At 48.1% G+C, this 21,058-nt stretch overlaps 1 protein-coding gene across 1 annotated transcript in view; it reads right to left on the bottom strand.

Annotated features, from left to right (window-relative positions):
* Positions 1 to 21,058, bottom strand: part of LOC103894081 (H(+)/Cl(-) exchange transporter 5) — a 41,729-nt gene that overhangs the window by 4,102 nt on the left and 16,569 nt on the right. Inside the window, exons 3-11 of the mRNA XM_009273393.2 lie at positions 12,783 to 12,934; positions 10,405 to 10,504; positions 8,536 to 8,720; positions 7,781 to 7,903; positions 6,996 to 7,202; positions 5,879 to 5,959; positions 4,436 to 4,978; positions 2,961 to 3,147; positions 1,144 to 1,542 (exon numbers count right to left, since the gene is read on the bottom strand). Coding sequence (XP_009271668.1) covers positions 1,144 to 1,542; positions 2,961 to 3,147; positions 4,436 to 4,978; positions 5,879 to 5,959; positions 6,996 to 7,202; positions 7,781 to 7,903; positions 8,536 to 8,720; positions 10,405 to 10,504; positions 12,783 to 12,934 — 1,977 coding nt within the window. The remainder of the gene's footprint in view (positions 1 to 1,143; positions 1,543 to 2,960; positions 3,148 to 4,435; positions 4,979 to 5,878; positions 5,960 to 6,995; positions 7,203 to 7,780; positions 7,904 to 8,535; positions 8,721 to 10,404; positions 10,505 to 12,782; positions 12,935 to 21,058) is intronic.

The following is a 21,058-nucleotide window of genomic DNA, read 5'->3' as shown; positions in this document are numbered from 1 at the left end:
CCACCCTCCCTTTGCCCCCCCCCCCCCACAGCCAGAAGAGGGGACTAACCTGCAGGAGCTAACCGAGCAGGGAGGGGAGATGTGTTTTCGGTTGGATCAGTTCTCCCATCCAGCTCGCCACGGGGCTTGCACGAACTCTGCTGGGTGCCAGCGTAAGGAACTGCGTGAGCAACTCCAGCTCAGCCACGCTCAGCGCAGACGCCTGGAGTCTGAGCTACAGCTGGACACAAACCGTATGGGCTCAAACTTGCATGAGAGTGCGGGGCTTGGTACCCTTATGCCCAGTCTTCACTCCAGTGCAGGCACAATTTTTAAGGACTTGCATATGCCCGTGTACCCCTCAACCCTAACACACAGATTGCTCCCGCTTCATCAAGAGAAGACATACTGTCTCACCCAAGCCAGCAAGAGACAACATGACCAGAACTTCCACTCGGGTCTCATGCTGGGAAACAGCACTTGCAGGTTTCTAAGAAAGTGGAGAGCAAGAGGAACCTAAACATGCCCTAAATTGTGATATGACAATGTTGTTTCCAAAGGAGCTCAACTCACATCACAGATGGAAACTGCATCTGAGCGATGCCAGGACAGTTTTTACCAAGTCCTGCCAGCACCGCACACCACCTGCCTCACAACCACCAACACACAAGTGAAACGAGTGAAAGACCAGGCTGGCTTTCAGTGGTGAAGAGAGATGGAAGACTTTAACATCGGTATCGGTATTTATAGGTTTGACAGCACCACCTCAGAAGTGACCCAATATTCAGTACATGGACTAACCAGACTTTCTTCCTTAATGAAATAAAATAAGGTTTGAGACATTAACAGTTAAGAAAGCTTTCCACGTCCAGTCATCCACAAAGTCGGGAAGCCTTAGTTCTTGCTGGCAAGAATTCTCATGCTTCACAACCGTGCCCTAAGGTTTACGAATTCAGCAGAGCCATACCAATTGCACCGGGCAAGCCACGCTGTCCTTCGCACTCAATGCATGCAGACCCCATGCTGCTTGGGGATGGAGATGCAGGCGCCAGTAAGCACAGCCACCATCACTACCGGGTGTTTAAACTCATCAAGTAAACTACAGCTGGTGCCATTTAAGGCCTCTGACAGAACAATTTATCTATGCAGTATCTTGCCTCTTACCAATTGAAATGATGAGGTCTCTCCTGAGGACAAATCCAACAAGCCGTTGGGACTCCCGTGACACCACCACTGGATAGCCACTGTACGTGGTTTCATTGATGATGGTCTCAACATCTTCTACGGTCATGCTGTCCTGAGTGATGACAGTCAGAGGAGGATCGTTCCTCCGTGGCCTCATTACATCCATCGCAAGCGTCTTGTGTGAGAACTCTTCCTTGGCTTCCAAGAAAGGGTATCCGTTGAGGCGAATATGGGCATCGTAAATGCCTTCCCGCCCAATGGCATCAGCCACCCACTTGCTGGTCATGGCTGCCGCCATCAGAGGAACGATATATTCCAGTCCACCAGTGAGCTCAAACATAATGACCACTAGTGACACAGTCATTCGGGTCACCCCACCTGCAAACAGAACACAGGAAGACAGATTACATGAACAGGCAATTCTGGGGGTTTCCAGGCAGGAGAGCTGTTCTGAGGTTTGCTACAGCTGTCCTCTGCCAACGCATCTAGAGAAGGTCTTGTATCAGCAAGGGGTTGTACTGTTGGACTCCTACATCACATTCAGCATTGCAGTGGAAGCCAAACACAAGCAGAACGCAGTACTGAAACCATCCGTCCCTTCCAGAATATCGTGCCATGGGCTGGCTTATAAGGGTTTGCTACACGTTTTTGATAGGTCTTTCCCCTGAACTCCGAAGCAACCTTAAAAGACGGCTAACTTTCTCTCGTGTTACTTAGCTAGCTGCAAAATAGTCTGGCCATGCCACAGAAGGGCCTTATACACACCTCCATAGGCAGATTCACGAAATGCGACCTCTGACAGGCTGTACGCAAAAGGCAAGCGTCATCCTGGCATCCTCCGGTTACTAGCATTAATTCCCCTCATAGCAAGGGCTTCAGACAACTTACCTTTCAAGTTTGCTGGCTTTCAGCCAGACATTTTGACTACTGTTCATTACACTTTTGTAGGTTTTCAACACTAAAACAGTTGAGTCATTTCAAGAGAAAACAGATGGGTCTTCTTAAATATTGACATCATTTTTTTATAACAGCCTTTTGTCTCAGCATATTTTAATTATGCTTTTGAGATTCAAGTCCCAAAGCTACTCCCAAATATTTCAGAGGAGTTTTGCTCCAATAACCATCTCCTAAAGGGGCACATATCCTTTAGCACTGTCCAGTGGTAAAGAGAACAATTAATGAAGTGGAACCATATTTATTTCTCATCAATTACATGCAAACAAGAAGGTGTATCCCCTTTAAAAAGACCAACGATGGGTTTTGGTAGCATGCTTTTATTGTTCCTGAAATGAGAGTTTCTCCTGATACAGTAAGTAGTCCCTGAAGAGTTAAACACATTATTCCGTGGAGGAGAGGATTGGGAATTACAGTGAAAGTGAAGTTCAGTCACGTGCACTCAATTTCTCCAATTCAGCCAAGCGGAAGAAGTGTTACCAAAAAACAGAGCGCTTGAAAGAAGAGTTGCATCATAAGATTTAAGGCCAGAACGGGAAGTAAAAAGAATTAAGACGCCACAGGAAAATCTAAAGTCCCTGGCCAGTCTCATGTGTTCTAGCTGTCTATTCAGGAGGCTCCCCACTGAAACCTGTCACGTCCAACGATAGGTTAGTGCTGGCAAAAGAATGCAAACAGGATGAGAAACACGTTGCATATTCTACTACAAAGTTTCCTGTTCTTGAGATGAAGCCAGCTTCTACGGGCTGCGAGAACAGCAGCAGCATTTCACTAGTACGCTTCTTCACACGGCCAACCAAGACCCAAAACGCAGCTTGGGCTTCAAAGGACATCTTGCTTACCTAGACACGCTGCAGCCCCAACCATTGCATAGAGGCCAGGAGTGATGCAGTCAGCTCCTTGACTGCACCAGCCGCTGAAGATGGCCCAGTCGTGGTGGTAATAGGCCAGCTGCTCCACGGCTACCCCGAGCAATCTGCCCGCTATAGCACCCACCGCCATGCTGGGGATGAAGAGACCCGAAGGGACCTGTGAAAACACGCACCGGTAAACGCGCCACTTCTCAGACATTTCAAAGACTAGTGACGGAAGTTCGAAACAGGACTGAATTAGAGGTTACGCTGAAGTTAAAATTGGCAAGGATGCCTTGGGTCTATCACCTCTGCCCTTCCTGCACCCTCATGCTCTAGTCTCTGGCAACAGAGTTTGCATTTACTCCTTTCTGAGCAGGAGCAGCCGCCACACGAGAGGTTACTGTGAAACAGAACAAACTTTTTTCAAAAGCTTATTTCCCAAGAGAATACGACAAAGCTTCACCCGCACACCGCTAACACCCCCCGTGCCTTTCCAACCACACGAGTACATGTTTATTGCAGGCACGGGATTTTCCCACACTGCTGGCTTCACGTACTGGGAGTGGAATAATACTTCTTCCCTGGCAGAAATTCAAACTCCACTGTGAACGTAAGGGTGCCTGGAATTAGCGCACGCAGCACAAGTGACACCCGGCAAAGCCACCGCCGGCAAGTTTCACCTCTGCACTTCAACTGTTGCAGGACTCCGAAAGCTCCTGTTCTTCGAAGTCAGAGAATCTCCCCCCTTTTCCTTTACACATTTGTCATACAGCTTTCTCACACGTCATACATCTTTCTCACAGACTTGATGATTGCCCTCGAATGTCAGCGACCACCTCACGGCAACAATGATGTCCAGACCTCTGTGGTGGTCCTTTCCAGACCTTTCTGGACAAGACCTCTGTGGTGGGGTCACCTTTCTGGACGGACCACTCGAGGACTGGGGGGCAGGGGGAGATGCTCAGCTCCACCTGCTGAACCCCACTGCAGGAAAGCTCAGACCTAGGCAGTATACCCACAGCTCGGGAGGCTGCCACCAAACAAGTTCAAAACCATCTGACCAAGGAACAGCTATGATAAGTAAGCATTTACAAATTAAGATATCAATTGCTTTGCAATTAGCTATTGCATACATATTGCATATCTATCAAAAAGGCTTAAGGCAGGACAATCTAGAAGCATTCTGTGTCTGGGAAACAGGACATGAAGCCCTGAGACACCAGCTTCAGTGACTGCATCTGGTGCCCACACTCATGCTAAAAGGTTTCTACTGCCCTCAGTTATGAGCAGCAGAACTAATAATTGGAGTCTCAGAACTAATAATTGGAGTCTATCACCTTGCCCCCTTCTTAACAGGGCTCGGGGAGGAAAACGCGTCTGTTTATTGAGCAAATAAAACTCTAAGATGTGGGGTTCCTGCAGAGGACAAGAAGAACGTGAGCTCCTTTACAGGCAACTCTCACCTTCATGCCGAAGGTGAAGATCGTGATGAAGACTTTCATTATAAGGGCTAAAGCCAGCTGCCACATGGCGGTGTAAACTCCTGGGCCAGCAGCTCGGTCTGGCAGGTCATCCCCTTTGGTGCTGTTGAAATCGTTCACATACTCGCAGAGCTTGGAAGAGTCCAAAATCCCACAGTCGTTGAAGAGCTCGGAAATCAGCTCGCTGGTGCTCATTCTGGTGTACTCGTTGGGGAAGGCCAGAACGGCTGTGATTGCAGTCACTACAAACACCTCCAGCACAGGGTATTTACCAAGCTTGGTCGTCTTGCGCCGCCTGCACCAGGCAATGTTGCTGCGAATGAAGAAAGCTCCCCAAAGCCCACCAAATATTCCCAAAAGGATGAATGGCACAAGCTCCAGAAGGTGCCATGGCATGTGAAACTCCACGTAGAAGAGAACCAGGCGGCTGTTCCCAAAAGGGTTGATGGAGCGCAGGGTAAACGCAGCGACCAGAGCAGCGAAGAAGGAGCGCCACAGTGTCTTGAGAGGAAAGTAGTAACTGACCTAAAAAGGAAAAACAAAGCATATTCAGTCACTTTAACACTTGTCACTACACCGATCGCTGCCCAGTAACAAAATCACCACTGCATGAAGTAAAAGCAAGGACTGAGATCGATGTGCACTGGCTACATACCCTCCTCTCCAGCCAAGCACCCCAGGCTTTACTTTAAGCTCCCGTTCAATGAGGATTGCAATGACCAGGATGGGTCCTGGCCTGCATACCTCCAATGCAGCAAGTGCCCTCTACGATCCCTGAAGTGGAGGCGACTCACTCGGATAACAAAAGCTGTTACAAATCAGCTATGAGCTGAATCCGGAGAACTATTTGCCTTGCATGCTCTGCAAAGTCCAGAAGTGCCAAACAACAGTGCTTGCCATAGCTGCCACCACAACTATTGCTCAGCTGAGCAAAACCATCCCATTCCTCCTCTGAGCTAAGCCCTGAAGCAAGCAGCGGTGATCCATTTCACGTCTGGATCAAGAACAAGGATTAGAAGTTCCTTGGGAAGAAAAGGGGTTTGATAAGCCAGACAAGTTTGTTCCCAGGTACCCCGGGACAGAGTTGTCAGGAGAGAGTGGGGACATACGGAAAACATGACAGAGGCTGTGGCTGTGAGCAGTCAGTGTTGCTGAGCACGGACAGACCGGGGGAAACCAACAGGTTTATTGCAAAGCTACGGATAGACATCATCCAAAATAAACTATCCAGTATTCGTAAGAATTACCTGAAACCCCAATAAGCTTTTAGGTTGCTTGGCCTTGTAAATACACCACCAATCAGTATTCAACAGGGTCTCCTTTCCACACCCAAGCAGTTATGAGTGGACTGTATTTTTAAACCAGCAGGGTCAGTTCTTGCAATAAAACAGCTCACCAAGAGCTAATAGAAAATGCTGATGTTACCTCTTCCAGACTAAAGAGCACTCCTCCGATCGGTGCACCAAAAGCTACAGACACACCAGCAGCTGCAGCTGCTGATAAAACCTAAGAGAGAAACCAAAGACAGTCAGACGTTTTCAGCCCCCCTGCAAACCCTCCCCCTTTTTTTGTTTGTCTTTACTTAAATTTGTACAATTTTTCTCTCTGTTTCGCATCACTATGTGATATTTATATCACTTATAGTAAGTGCACAGTAAACCAGGGTCTGACCTGTTTTAAAGACAGCAGGAAAAAGACAGAGTGAGCCAATTCCCTAGGGAGAAAGGCTGCAAGTAGCTACAAAAACATCGGTGTTAGCATTTCAGCAGTCGCACACCCAAATCAGTAGAAGTGGCGTCGCTGGCAATTACCTTTTTTGGTTTCAGCTGATTTCGTGCTATGCTTTCACCTTAGATAAAGCTTCAGTAGAACAGAAGAGCAGTAATTTCACCTCCCAGAACACACTGACTTTTGCCATGTTTGCCTGTCTCATATTCATACCATTTCTCAGAAGAGGGTAACACAGTATAACTAGAGGCGCTGTGGGGCCACCCAAAACCCTGCCGGCCCACTGGGTAGACTGTCGGTTTTGGTTTAGCAGAAGGTGAATTGGCCAATGTGATACTACGCATCTCACATTAACCGTTCTCCAGTGACTTGTCCAGAGAAAAGCCTTACAGCACTGTGAGGAAACACTCATGAGCTTCACGTTAGATGTCAGCTCGGTTCCTACACCATGGCCATCGCTGTGTCCCTGAAAGCAAAGCCCTTCGTTTTACTCCTTAGGCCAAGTCCAGGTCCCTCAAACAGTCCCAACATAGTTTATGGAGTCGCATGGCAAACAAACAAGCGTTGCAGAACTGGGTCCGCAGCAGGTTAGTGCCAGTGAACGCTCCCATCACAAATGAGATGACGACCTGCGCTGGGGAGATGCCGTGGTGTCACTTCCTAACCGAGATGGCTTTTGCTCCAACTAGGTGTTGCGCTGAGGCACACCGAGAACATGCCAAAACAGAACAATTTACATTCAGCGCGAAGCGCCAGACCCACCGGTCTCCCCAGACTACCGCAGCAGTTTGACAACACCAGTGTCTCTCCGTACCTCTCTGCGCTTCGCTTCGTTCTTCCTGTATTTGGTGAAGAGATGACACAAGATGTTTCCACAGCAGCAGGCGACGTGCACCAGGGGCCCCTCTTTGCCCAGGCTCAGCCCAGAGGACACCGCCAGCACTAAGGTGATGGTTTTGATGATCAGCGTCCACTTGCCCAGGTAGCCTCTAATGATGAAACCACTTAAGATAGTTTTGATCTGGAAGTCAAGCACACAAAGCTCTACAGGCTTTCATTCAAGCCCTGGTCAGAGCTCCTGTTTTACTAGGCGCTCCCAATCCTGCCCTCAACTTTCCCCTACAGCTTTCAGAGTCCCGTCCCCCCCCCAGCTATCAAAAGTAACGTAGAGTCACTAAAATTATCCCTCCCTGCAAAGGCAGAAACAGCCGTTTGAGTCCTTCCTTCAGGGCCACTAGCCCTGCTGAAGAAGAATCCGAGGGTAGCACACACAAACGGTGTGCTTTTGTTCGCAGGGCCACTAGCCCTGCTGAAGAAGAATCTGAGGGTAGCTTTTGTAGCCCTGTCTTACACAAACGGTGTGCTTTTGTTCATACTTCCTGCAGTAAATGCCAAAACATTTTAGTTTTTAAAGGGATTGCAGGGAGACTTAAGTACTTAAGACATGTTTCAGGAATAGTTTGGAAAAAACCCCATATATTAAGCCACCATCTAAACTGCAAGAAATTATTATTCCATAGCAGGCACGCGTAATCTTTGGATGGTGGATCCCTACCCCACCTTAAAAAAAAAACCCAACCCACTTTCATTCTCACTCACCTCTGGGATCCCTGAGCCACAGGCATAAGGAGCAAACCCCTTCACAAGTAACACAGCAAGAAGGGAGAATAACAAGGCCCAGATAACGTACATGAAGTAGTTGAGAATATATGCAAAAGCCCCCTGAAATGCAGAGAAAGTTACCCAAATTAGATCATTTCAACCGAGACCACATCAGACCTGCGCACTGAAGCAAGTACACAGAAATAGCTGGTAATCTCACATACAGTTATTAGCCAAGAATGAAGAGAACTGCAGTAAGCCTGAGGTTTCAAGGACAAGTTACATTTGCTGGGTTACGGGGATATGAACCAATCGTATCTCCAAAGGCCGCTATATAAAATAGCGAACAAGGTGCACAAGTAGCTTGGTGCTGGGATAAGCATTGTCCCAGTCGAGCGGGCTGCTCCACTGGAGAGAGCTGCCAGGAACACAAGACTTGAGCTCGTCTGGCCTTCCTCTAAAAGGTTCACGGGCAAAATATCCTCCAAGCAGCAAGCCTCAGACACATGACTAAAACCCTGCACTTGTAAATGCGTCAATGTTCTCCTTCCTGCCATCCCCGCCGAGGACAACGCATAAGTAACTTGGTTGAGTTTATTTACACCCTTGGAAGACCCCAACGATGAATGTTAAACCACCGAACCACCTAGAGCTTGCACTTCTGGCACATACATCCAGATCACTAGCAAGGGACGATACAGGCGGGGGAAATGGGACATTCGGCAGCAAAACCAGTTGTAGGCACACGTCACCTCCCCATGGCCAAGGATCAGCTGGGACCAGCTCTTCCACTCGGGACACTTGTCTCTGTCCGTAAAGGTCGTGTTGGATTTCCAGCAACAGTGCTCATGGTTAAACCAGAAGCCTGCTAAACACACTCCTTCTTTCAAATCTGTCATCCAGTGGGCAGAAATGTCTATCAGACCCGCTAAGGAACCTAGTTTAAAGAAAAAAAAAAAAGGCCAAGGATCAGCTGGGACCAGCTCTTCCACTCGGGACACTTGTCTCTGTCCGTAAAGGTCGTGTTGGATTTCCAGCAACAGTGCTCATGGTTAAACCAGAAGCCTGCTAAACACACTCCTTCTTTCAAATCTGTCATCCAGTGGGCAGAAATGTCTATCAGACCCGCTAAGGAACCTAGTTTAAAGAAAAAAAAAAAAGAAAAAAAAAGAAAATTTAATAATCGCCTTATGCAGACTCAAATATCTGAAGGTCACTGTCTGCCCTACTAATTTTTGACTCACCTACCAACAAATAGAGCAGTACTGATATTTTTGCCTACAATTAACTTTTATTCTATAGAGAGCTAAATGGGAAGATTTGCTTAAGTATATATATTGAAAAGAGTAGGTCAGGAAACAAAGCATGCCTAATAACATTTCAAAGGCTGACCATCGCAAACCGCGTTCAAACCCACCCTACATCACTAGAAATTAATTCTTCTCAATTACGCTGAAAGAGCGCTTATTAAATATAGCACAGCAAGTAGTCTGAGAGGCAGAGAGGGACGTATTGCATTTCTGGAGGACGCAGACAAAACGTGTCATAAGTCTCCGGCACAAGAGCTGGAATCCAGGAGCTACACTAACAACACTAAGGCTGTGACAGGAATAACTTCGAATTTGGAGAAAACATTTCCAATCCCAATTTAAAAAAAAAAAAAAAAGGAGGGGAAATTACAACTGTGCCAAGTGAAAAAAGCAAGCAGAGAGCCAGTACAGAAAGTAATTCAGATTTTCAGATTTTAAAAGAGGAATCTTCAAGCAATTTCTTATTTTTCTGTTAAGAATAACTCCTACAATCCCCAAAGATAAATGCTGCAATCAGCTCTATTCTCAACTAAAATGCCACATCAACACAGAGGCCAGGAACGGAGACCTCTGATCCATATGAGCAAGTGCTAGCACAAGCTCCAGAGGTAGCAATAAACATTTAGCAAATCTTCCAGTTAATGAAAAACTGGCTAGCAGCTTTCCCATGTAAATATTAACAGAAGATTTAATTTCATTCCTCATGATGAATGCTTAGCTGCTTTCTATCGGGAAGATCTGTATCCAACCGATTTACTTCTGCTGCCCTGGGTCCAAAGTTTGCTTCTGAAGTCATTTAAAAGGTCTCAGCCAGTCAACCTCTGAAAGAAGCCTGACTTCCCAAGAAACACTTCTCACTTGTTATATCTTGGGGGGAGGGGGGGGAGAAAATCTTGCTAGCAGTCCTTGGCATTAACCTCTCCAGCGTCAATGAAGAGCGTTCAAAGATGATGTGCACCATGACACTCTCCTCTGACCCAGCACTTTGATCAGCTCTGCTTTGATGAATTTTTTTTTCTTTATTTCAGAGCTCTGTACCAGCAGCAGATCCAGAGCCGTGTCCAGGACAGCTTTCAGTCTCAGTTTTGTATCTGGGTATTTACACAAACACGGCCTCAAAGCACTTAAAAATAATTCTCCATAAACTGCAAAGCAGCGGCAGAGCCGTCAATGTCAGTGCAGCCCCTTGCACAGCCTTTCCAGGGACAAAAATCTCCTGCTCCAGCGATCTGCCAGGGTTCGCGGGAGGAATCGATCCTGATGCTGCAGTGCAGAACCAGGACTTAGTTTTAAATTGAGGTTTGCTCTTACCTGCCAACAACCCAATGAGAAGCATCAACAACCAGCCAGAAAAGGCGTCGCTCACGCTGTGTATCAGTGCCCATGTGGACTCTTTACTTCTACTGGTGATCTAGAAAAGTTTTTTCAAGAAGAAACAACAATCTGTTAAGACACTGATCTACTTTGGTGTAAAGGCTCTAAAAACTACATGGTGATGCTGTTAGTGGAAGATAGCCCCTAACATTCAAAACAACAGTTATCGTGACATATTCTGCTTCGAGGGGCGAGAGAAAAAGCATCAGGCAGTGTCTGCTCTTACAGCTGGAACAGTAAATGCAGCTCTGGTTAGGAGATATACAAGAACAGATCAAGGATATTTCCATTTTTCCCAGCAAAAAATAAAGTATTCAAGTAACGCTTTCCTCCTAGGTGTCTTCTGCATAAAAACAAGACAAAATTCATCCCTTAATCTTTTAAAGCCACTACTTGTTAGTAATAGCAAGTTACCAATATCCTGATGCCACAAGCAAATCTGGACACTGAAGAAACCGTTCAAGCACTTTGCCCCCAGCAATTTATCAATACCACCTCGTGGGTATTGATGCCCACCAACTGTGAGAGCAAACAGAAGCTGTCACCAGCGTTCCACAGTCTCCAGCTACTGCCTCAGCATCTGTAGTACAAACGAGACGTTGCTTTGAGCAGGGGAGACTCTGCCAAGCGCTGCTCAGCCAGACACGAGGGGGGTCGCAGGTTTAATACCAAACGCAGAGGAACGGTCAGGCTGGGAACCAGGCTGTGCCGGTGGCACTGGGAAGCGGGACTCAGACCCGTCCAAGACGCCCCAGGAGGGTGAACTCCTCAGAGGCTCTGGCCCCGGTCTGTCTGTGTCTGGCAGGGACGGCTGAAGCCTGTCAGTCTCACTGCTCTTGACAGGCGGACAAAAGGGTGACAGAACAGCTATTGTGTGCCCCGATTACCCCCGGCCGCCTCTCCCAAGGGAAGCATTCCAGTACACCACTATTCTTCCCAGATAAAAAGGCACATTGATGCAAATAACTAATACTCACTAAATGAGGAATAAATAAAGTAAGAATCCTTTCTGTCTGAATGAGCGTCGTTTGGTTTTTTCCTCTGGATTTTTGTCTTTCAAATGCCACACTGATCATGAGTAGAACTGCTAGTGAATCAAGGCAGGGGTTGGGGTGGGTGCCAAAACTATTTCCTTTATATTTCTTTCCATTGGACCAACCCTACACCTCTTTGGCCAGCAGTAACTTCTGCCCTGACCCGATTTCAACTTCTTCCGATAAAGACAGAAGCGTTCTTTTTATACAACCATCTCTCTGCAGATAGGAAATAGATAGCCCTGTTGCACGCTGATGGGCATCACCTTTGTATCCATGCATCTGTGCGTGGGGGCATACATGTGAGAAGTCTTTTGGGTTTGTACTCTTACCACACTCTTACCACAGATGGGAACAGTTTTTTGGGCAGGGGGTAGTGGGGGCATGGAGCCCCTTAATTGGGTCTGTGCTTGCTCAAGTTTGGGCATTATACTGTATTATATGTAGTCACACACTGAGCAGCGACTGTGTTCAGTTTGTGCACTGTTATTAAGACACAAGTTGTTTTGTGAAGCTCAGGGAAAAAAAAAAATTAAAGAAGATTTTGGCAAGCAAACAGAGAAGTTGAGTTCAGTCATCACCCTACGAGAGTTCTGCCAGCAAGGGTTTCTCGTGAATCAGGAGCATGCTGGGGACATTGGTACTTTATTTAAAGCATCCCTTGCTTTCTAAGCAGATTCCTTTAATTGCAGAGAGCACTGAAGTCCTGGGAATGAATTCTGAAAGAATTGCACTTCGTTTTCTCAAACACGCAGCACAAAAAAATTCCAATAGAAAGAGTAACATTCACAAGCGCAACTGCGTGAGCAGAAAAACAGCCTGTGTCTTTATCAATAAATGGGATCATGTGTGCTTAAAATCTTCCATTATAAACCATGCAATAGCATTGTAATTGTTCCAAATAATGCATGTACCTTCCATGAGTAGGACTGCAGGTTTTGCTACGCTTCAGTCTCAAGCAAGTTTAACATGGCATAAGAAAATGTGCCATTAATGCATTTAAGATGTGTATCAGAAATCCACTAAAGCTTTTTAAATAAATAAAAGCCTTCAGAAGAGAAGTAGCAACTGATAAACTGCAACACGTTCAATTTAGCGTTCCTTTTCCTCAAATTAAAGATCCTGCCGAGAGGCTCACAGTTCCCACCCTAAGGGCAATCCCTCCATCCTAGGTGTCTCTCTAGTAAGTGCCTCCCTAGTCCGGCAATCAGAACTAAGATTAGCTCTAGCAAGTTAATTATTCTGCCTTCCGTGCCAGCAAGGAGTAGCAAGAAATTTTACCTCTCTGTGCCTGTCCCGGTCCCTGGACTTCTCTCGCACCCAATCTATAGTGTTAAAATCTTCGTAGGTGCCCACACCGGGAAGAGGTTCCTCCAGGAAATCCATCATTGCGCTTGTGCCGTTCATCCCTCCTCCATTATATGAGGAAAATCCTGGTGGGGGAGGAAGGGGGAAAACTGAGCATTTCTCAGTTTTCCCCCTTTTTAGGAAAAGTAAAAAACCAAACACATCACCAAAACACTAACTTAGGGGGAAAACCACAGATTTCAGTGGAAGCAAAGAGCTAACGAGCTGTTCCTTGAGCTAAATACCCCAAGCGAGCCTCCCAGCGATGGGCAGCGCGGGTACACCCTTCCCCAGCTCCAGCAGTTCACGTAGAGATGGGGTTGTTCCTGGAAACGACTGTTTAGGAACCAAAGTAAATCAACACTAGCATCTAGGTGTTAATTAACTTCTCCCTAAATCCAGGACTTGCCATGACGATATTTTGCCATTTGAGGAAAGCAGAGGGGAGAGGGAGAGGAGAAGGTGAGTATTTGAGACCCCCGGCAGAGCTGGAGGGAGTCCCAGGTGGTTCTAGTGAAGACGAGAGCAGGAAGGGCAGGAGAGCTATGGATGGGAGCAGGGAGACAGGGGAAGCAAAGCATCCCCCCCCCCCTGTCGCCGGGGGGGGGGGGGGGGGGGGGCAGGAGGGCCTGAAAAGCAGAAAGCAGTACCAAATGGGGGCTTGGGAAGATACCAAATTGGGGCTCGCAGCCTCCCCTCAGGTGAAACAAACTCGGCCAAACCACTCGACCTTCTGTCTAACCTGCTCCAGCCCATGGAAAATGACGCATAGTGTGGATGTACGTTCCCCAAATTTTGGTCACAAGACAGTCTCTTCACAGTTAAGAGCACAGACCAAGGGCGTGGGGCAGGGTAACGCGAGGGTCTACAGGAAAACTACTAATCTACAGCGTGACGAGGGTTGGCCAGCCAGGTCCGTCTGAAGACAACATACAAGGGCTTCGCGTGGCACAAAGCCATGCTTCCAAGCAAAGCAAAGCCTCCGAAGTGTCATTCCCCCCAGTTCCGCCATCCTCTGCCAAGAAAATAAATCCATTAATCACAGAATCGTTGAACGATTTGGGTTGGAAGGGACCTTTAAAGATCTCCCAGTACAACCCCCCTAGTCCTGGACCCCAGCGTAGAAAACGGGTCAGATCCGGTGGGTTAATGTTGTCTCCACGTCCCCAGGTGCTCAGTTTACGGCCAGTTCCCAGCCAAGCTGACGTTCAGCCTCCTTCCAGCCCGTCCGTCTGCTGCGTGCTACCCCCCCGCCGGAGCACCCGGCTGCGCCCCGGTACCCCAGAGGAGAGGGCGGCTGAGCCGGAGACGGCGGAGCACAGCCTGCCCTCGCGGCATCCTGGGCAGAAGCCTTGGACCCGAGGGGATTTTACCTGCCCTGGGAAATGCATTTAAATCTCTTCCACCTGGAAAACATCCATGAATCTATTCCTGCTTTCATTTGCTCCTAGAACAAAATATTGAGCATCTTTGATCCGAAAAGAACCTTTAAAACCCCCATTAATGTAACACTTGCTCCTTTAAAAACAGGTTTCTTAAAGCCCCTTGCAAGCAGTTTGAAGAAGGTGTTGAAATACATCGAGGAAAAAAACAAAGCAAAGGTCTTTTAAACCTTATCCAAGGAAATCAAGCAGTTTTCTTGACAGTTTAATTGACATGGAACAAGTTTTTCTGTGCAATTCAGCCCAAGCTTCATTCCTTTGCTCGTGCAAGCACCAAGGCCCCTGCTCCAAGTCAACACCAATAGAGCCCTTCAGTAATTACTCCATATATTTTTCTTTCTAAGCCACCGAATGCTGAAAGGGCAAAAATTCCCTGGGTTTCTCCAAGAAACGCTGTTAAATTTCAGTGGAGATGAAAGGTGCCCTGCAGTCTATTATCCACTGCGCAAAAGTGCCCTCAGAAAATATAAGTGACACTTCACACACTGAATACTAGTTTTGTAACTCCCTTAAGAAGCCTTTCAGGCTACTCTCACTCCCAAAGGCTCTCTACGGCCCTGACAGCTGGAGACCTCCTAAGCTTTACACCTGCTATGATGCTATCTGTTTGTTTTGGGGTTTGTTTTTTTTTTTTCATTTCTAAAAACTAAAAGCACACTAAAGGGAAATCACCATTACAAAAGCACACGCACCAGGAAGGGCTGCTGAGAGCTGCTAGATGACAATCCCCTCGTTTGCAGGACTTGCGCTCTTCTGCACAGCAGCCTTCCCACGCTGACACAGCTGTGATCCAAACCAAGCCCAGGAGAACCCCTTTTCTGTTATAAGCAAACTGGAGGCAGGGCAGTAAGTTTTCTACATAGAGCCCGGCTGATTACAAATGCACATTCTGGAGATGTCCAGTACGCACCAAGTTATACGGGCATCTTCTGATGCCCCTACAAGAAGCCAGCAGCGACCTACCAGACTACCTGCTGCGCACAACCTTTCTGTTTAAGAAACGGAGGAGGAAAGGACACAACTGATGCATGTGAAGGAGAGAAGGACGCAACTGATAACCCCTCCTTTTGCACCTACAGCCTGCCTCTACCTTCTGCGTCCGGGAAGACGGCACACCAGCGAGACGCAGTCGTCGCACTCTTGTGTTTGGGGGGGGCAGAGAACGGACCCGTGCAACAAGCTGTAAAGCAGCGGGGAGTTGCACAGATGAACTCCCTGACATCCCAGCTCTGAAGACCTCTTAAAACAGTCTTGTACAACATATACTGCTGGTCGGAAAAGGAGAAGAGTAAGGTGCTGCCAGCCAGCTAACATGCACGTTGAGCAATCTCAGTAAGCGGTTGCCAGCCAGCAGCAAACCAAAGAGCAGTGGAGCACAGAAAATCTATGAGAAAGCAGTGAGAGACTAGAAGTCCTCAGTAGCCCATTTCTCACCTGAGTTGGGAACCCCAGCTTTAAATAATCACAGATCATTCACTTGGCAATCCACAGAACACCAAAGCCACTTGTACCCCCCGTATGCTCCGCAGAGCAAGCGTGAGTTCACATACTCCTAGTAATCCATACCAGTAGAACATACACCGTGCAAGTCCTTCCTCCAGCAATATGCTGCTACAAAAGGTTTCAAGGGCATACACATGGAGACACGAGTAGGGAGGCTGGTTTTTCAGACCTGGGCAGGAGAGTAAATCTAATCAGTAAGACACTAAGTGTTTACAGTCATCCAGAAGAAAAAAGACACAAAACCCAAAATCCAAGCCAAAATTGAAAGGTGGTAGGGAAGAGGAGTATTAAAACTCCCATACAGAAAGATAACATTTAATATTTCATTTAGCGTATTTAGGTTGTAGATACCACCAGGGCAAAGATGTCTTCAGAAGTAAGGAATTCGAACAATTGCTCTCTACCCCATCATCTAAAAGGAAGAGAGGGGAAAAGAGACCTATGATGTCTTTCCAAGCCCATTTCCCAGATTGGCACAGCTGCCTCTTAACAGAGAAAAACCCGCAGAAAACAAGATGAGTCATGTAGCATAACTGACAACTACCACAAAATAACCCACTTAAAAAAGGCTCCTTGCTTCATTTGGGACAAAAAAAGGTTAACTGAAGTTCTCCAGAGATCTTCCCAAGTGGTGAGTGTACAGATGGTGAGCCCCACCTGCCCAACTTGCACTGTAAAGAAAATGGGGCACATTTGCTGAGAGCCTCGAGGAATTACTCTGTTTTTAACAACATTTTTGCACTTATGAGGCCAACAGCTTGGAAATACACAAGCTGGTGCCAACGCTTTCAGAGACCTCCCTGTTCAAATATCCCCACTGGAAATCCCAAGCACTATCTACAAATCTGATGGACCAAAACCTCCTTAAATAAATCATCCTAACAACAATAGGCAACCAGGTTCAGCACTTACAGCACTGAGATACCAGCAAATCCTCCTGCAAGCCTGCTTACCTGTATAAAGCCGTCAGGATGAGTGCTTCCCCACAGCCTCTCAAGGCAACAAACCCCCTCTGGAGCCGTTATTTGATATAGGGGACAAAACGAGGCATCATCCCGGTCAACCACACCTCAGTCAAGTCACACCTACAGTTCAGAGCTGCAGATCTTCACAGCAAAGGCCACAAACGTGGAGACCGTGACCGTAGCAGAGCAACTGAACCAGGGAGGCAAGCCAGGGTGTGATCCAGCACGTCAGTTCGATGGTGGCACCGGGCTGCGAGCATGCCACTACCTCCCAGACCGCACAACATCCCAACGCCCATCTGGGCCACTCTGTGGCATACCAGACGTTCTCACCACGGCCACCAGCTTGCTCACTTTGGTCCAAGTCCCATTTCCAGGGTCCCCTCTCACATTACCGTGGACTTTTAACATCCTCGCTTAGATAGCGGCTGCTTTTCTGGAAAAGCTGAAATATAAATTTGGGGGTGGAGGGGTGGTTACTGACTGTTGGTAACAGCATTACGGAAAGCCAGCACCCATCCAGGCATTCGTTTTAGCTGCATCCCCCAGACAAGGGAACCACCAAGGCTGCATCACTTTTACAGCAGCTTCAAATACAAGTAATGAGGTGGCTCTGGGGGGGTGTGTGTGTCTTTGAGGCTTTGCTAAGTGTGGGTGACAGGTTTCTACCAAGCCCAGCAATGCAGAAGACAACACTGGGTCTACCTTGAGAAAGAGAAGATGAACAACTATCTCCTGCACACTCACCTCTCAAAGCCAAGCAGCCCAGCCAGAAGAGTTTGCTTTTGTTTCTACAGGAATGACCAACTCTTCTAGAAGTGCTACAACAATTCCTGTCTCCATGCTGCAGACAGCAGGCTTTCACTGTCTGTTCAATTTTATTTTGGCACACCTACCGCAATCCCTCCTAAAGATAAAAAGATACAGTTGTCCTAAAAAAAAAGTATTAATAAAGCAGTGTGAAACCTAGCTAACAGACTACTTTGAGAAGTATTTTCTGCAAGAAGATGAGATCAGGGTCATTCCTTGCTCACTCTTCTGGAATAACTGCCCAGACCAGCGACTTTTAGCTGTCCTGGGAACACTCTCCCAGCTCAGAGCTGCCACAGAGCAACATGAACAAGACCCCGAGGGAACAAAGTCAGCACACAGCACTGCCCTGCAACGTGAGAGGGGCTGCAGGTCATCACATCCTCAGCAATACCCTGACATACAGCACCGAAAGTCCCACCGGTACCAGTCCACATGATCCCATCCATACCACAACCCGCAGCTGCACAGGGGATCTCGCAACGAGGCCAAGTGCAGAAGGGACGGTCTGACATGACTTGCACGCTCGGGACCAGCCAGGTGCAGTTTGGAGACTGATCCTGCTCTCCAGACACTGACCCCATTCAGCCCAGCCTGCCGTCCCTAAAGCAGCAGGGGTTTATATTGCAAAATCAGAACCCCAAGGTCTCCAGCCGTACACGGCAATTTCACAGCCGTGTAAGCAGATAAGCTGTCCATTTGACAGAAGATAATGAGAAAATGTCCTTATATTTTTTCCAGGAGTAATCCCAAACTATAAAATGGCTGACGGCCATAAATATTTATCAAGATCCTATTTCCTGCCTTGACTTGTTGCAAATCAAGGATCCTAGGATAACCAGATAGGAATAAAGGAAGAAAATGAGCTCAGTAATGCCTTGTCGAAACACAATCAAGATGATCGTACAGGTCTCCCCAGTTCCTAATGTATGGATCTCTAAATCAGTATTTAATGCCTAGAGACAGCAAGTTAAATGCAACCCTGTTAGAGAAGTACAATTCATTTTTTTAAACACAGATTTGTTAGCGTTTTGATCACCTCTTCTCCCCAAGATGGGTTAATGCTCCTCTTTAGAGAGTCTGCCTGGCTTAAAAAAAAAAAAAAAAAAAAGGCAGTGCTTGTTAAAGTTACTGCAAATCTGTCACTTGCAGTACAGCAAATCCACAGGGCTTTATTAATTGTCCTGCCAGCACAGCAAGATGACAGCAACAGCACCTGGGAGAGGTCTGCCTCCACACCGCTTCCCTTGCTCTAGCAAATCTGGAAAAAGAAAGGGTTTTGCAGACAAAAGGGAGACTGGCAGTAAACAACCAACCATTACACAGCAGAAATCCAACAGACCACCCCGGCTGCTCGCCCTGCCCAACCACCCCTTCATCCCAGCAGAGGAGCGGGAGCAGCTTTGGAGCCGCCGCCAGCAGTTTGCTGCTGCTCCGCAGCCTCCGCAACGTGCGTCCGCAGACAGACACGTTCCCCCTTGGATCGCGTCCCCTCTCCTCCCTGGAAGGGGTCTCCTCACCCTCGCTCAGCCACTCCTCCCGCAGGAGCGCCTTCGGGAGCCCGTCCGTCCCATGGCCGCACCGATCGAGGGACGGCGGGCGCTCTTTCGTCTTACAGCGGCACTTGCTGCATCCTTTTCCTCCGGACTCGGCCAAAGACGAGTCCGCAGCAGCGCTGGGCCCTCCCCGCACGCCCGGCGTGTCGTCACCGGCGGCCGTCACATGAGCCGGCCCTTGCACCTCGCTGGAAGAGGCAGGATTTGAGCGGCACAGGGAGAGGTTCGCGCTTGCAGGCAGGCAGGCAAGGACAGAGAAAGCTGGCTACGTCCAGGGATCGTGACTCCCGATAGGCACAGAACAGAGGCTGCACCCCGAAGCTGCGAGCGGAGCCGCTCTGGCAGCGCTCAGGACGTTTTATCTGGCAGAATATATTCCCCAGGACTAAAATCTGCCCGTTTGCTGTGCTGCACAGACTCAGCATTGCAGACAGCTGAAGCTGACTGCGCAAGGGCTTTAAGATGGAGAATAGCTCGTTGCTAACGCTCTTTGCTCTCATAAGCCCTAGAAGTCAGGCAGGTTAAAGCTATGCACTCAGACCTCCAGATCCCCTTTACCCCGGACAGTCCAACCCCAAAGATCCGGCAAACCCGGCACTTAACCGCCTCACCCGCAGTCTGTCTGGGGGGGGGGACGCCCCAGACACAAGCGCCCAGTTAACAGTGTCAGACCGGTGATGCTCCTGGCACACCAGCCTGGGACATACCCTGCTCTGCACCTGCACGTTTTCAACGGTCTGGACCAAGTCAAGCTTCAGCACAGGAAAACACGCATTTATCAACGGAGTCTCCTGACATTGGTGGGTCAGTCACAGATGTACTGAAAAAAACCCCCAAACTCTCTTTTCCCACCCAGTTGACAATTTGCTTGCTAAACGGCTAGTAGCCATGCTCTTCGCTCACTGTCTTTCCAGAAGGCAGGCAGGCAAGCCCTGAATTTTTCTTTTGTCCTCTCTGCATAGGCAATACTTCAGAGTGCTTTCCCCAACCCCTCCCCGGCCCCATGAGCACTCTTTATCTTGCCATTCAATGTACATAAGAGCTCAAAGGGGCTGGTGATTAAGTTCTTCTCGCTCCAATTTGCTAGTGATAGCTTGTCATTTAAACATTGCCCGGCAAGTCTGAAACACTACACCCTAGCAAACGTTGACTTCGGTCTCACCTGATATGCTGGCCGGAGGCTGCTCTGACAATTCCGGCCCCATGAGCACTCTTTATCTTGCCATTCAATGTACATAAGAGCTCAAAGGGGCTGGTGATTAAGTTCTTCTCGCTCCAATTTGCTAGTGATAGCTTGTCATTTAAACATTGCCCGGCAAGTCTGAAACACTACACCCTAGCAAACGTTGACTTCGGTCTCACCTGATATGCTGGCCGGAGGCTGCTCCGACAATCGTGGGCTTCTGGCTGGAGGTCAAGGAGGAAGGCGGCTGAAGAAAAAGGCCAGGGGAGACATCTCCCAGCTCAGGGATCGTTCTCAGAGGTTGGCCCTTTAGCACTTCTAATGGATGGGTCAATTAGTCTAACCTGCCAGAGGTGCAGCAGTTGAGTGAAATCCCCTGGCTAGGAAACCGAGGAAAGGTATTGAATCCTTCTGAGAGCAGCAGCCAGCTGGCCACCCCCAGTGCTGCAGCTAGCTACGCCACCCACCTCCACCTCCCATTGCATAGAGCAAGCACATCTGGGGAGCATAGACAAGGACAGGGCTAGTGGATAAAAACAAAAATCCATATGACACTAAGCTTCACTAACCCTGCAACTTCGAGAAAGCACCGCTAAGATTCACTTGCTGCCTGGCGTAATACCATCACATCGGTACAACAAGGAAAACTAGAAAAGTATCAGGGGATTTTATCAAAAAGCCAAGTTTGATTCCCAAGCACAACTTAACGGGGGGGGGGGGGGGGGGGGGGGGGGGGGGGGGGGGGGGGGGT

The sequence above is a fragment of the Aptenodytes forsteri genome, unplaced genomic scaffold, assembly GCF_000699145.1.
Source record: "Aptenodytes forsteri isolate BGI_AS27 unplaced genomic scaffold, ASM69914v1 Scaffold191, whole genome shotgun sequence".
Lineage (NCBI taxonomy): Eukaryota > Metazoa > Chordata > Aves > Sphenisciformes > Spheniscidae > Aptenodytes > Aptenodytes forsteri.
The sequence above is the reverse complement of the archived record's forward strand: the minus strand, read 5'-3'. Positions and strand labels throughout refer to the sequence as shown.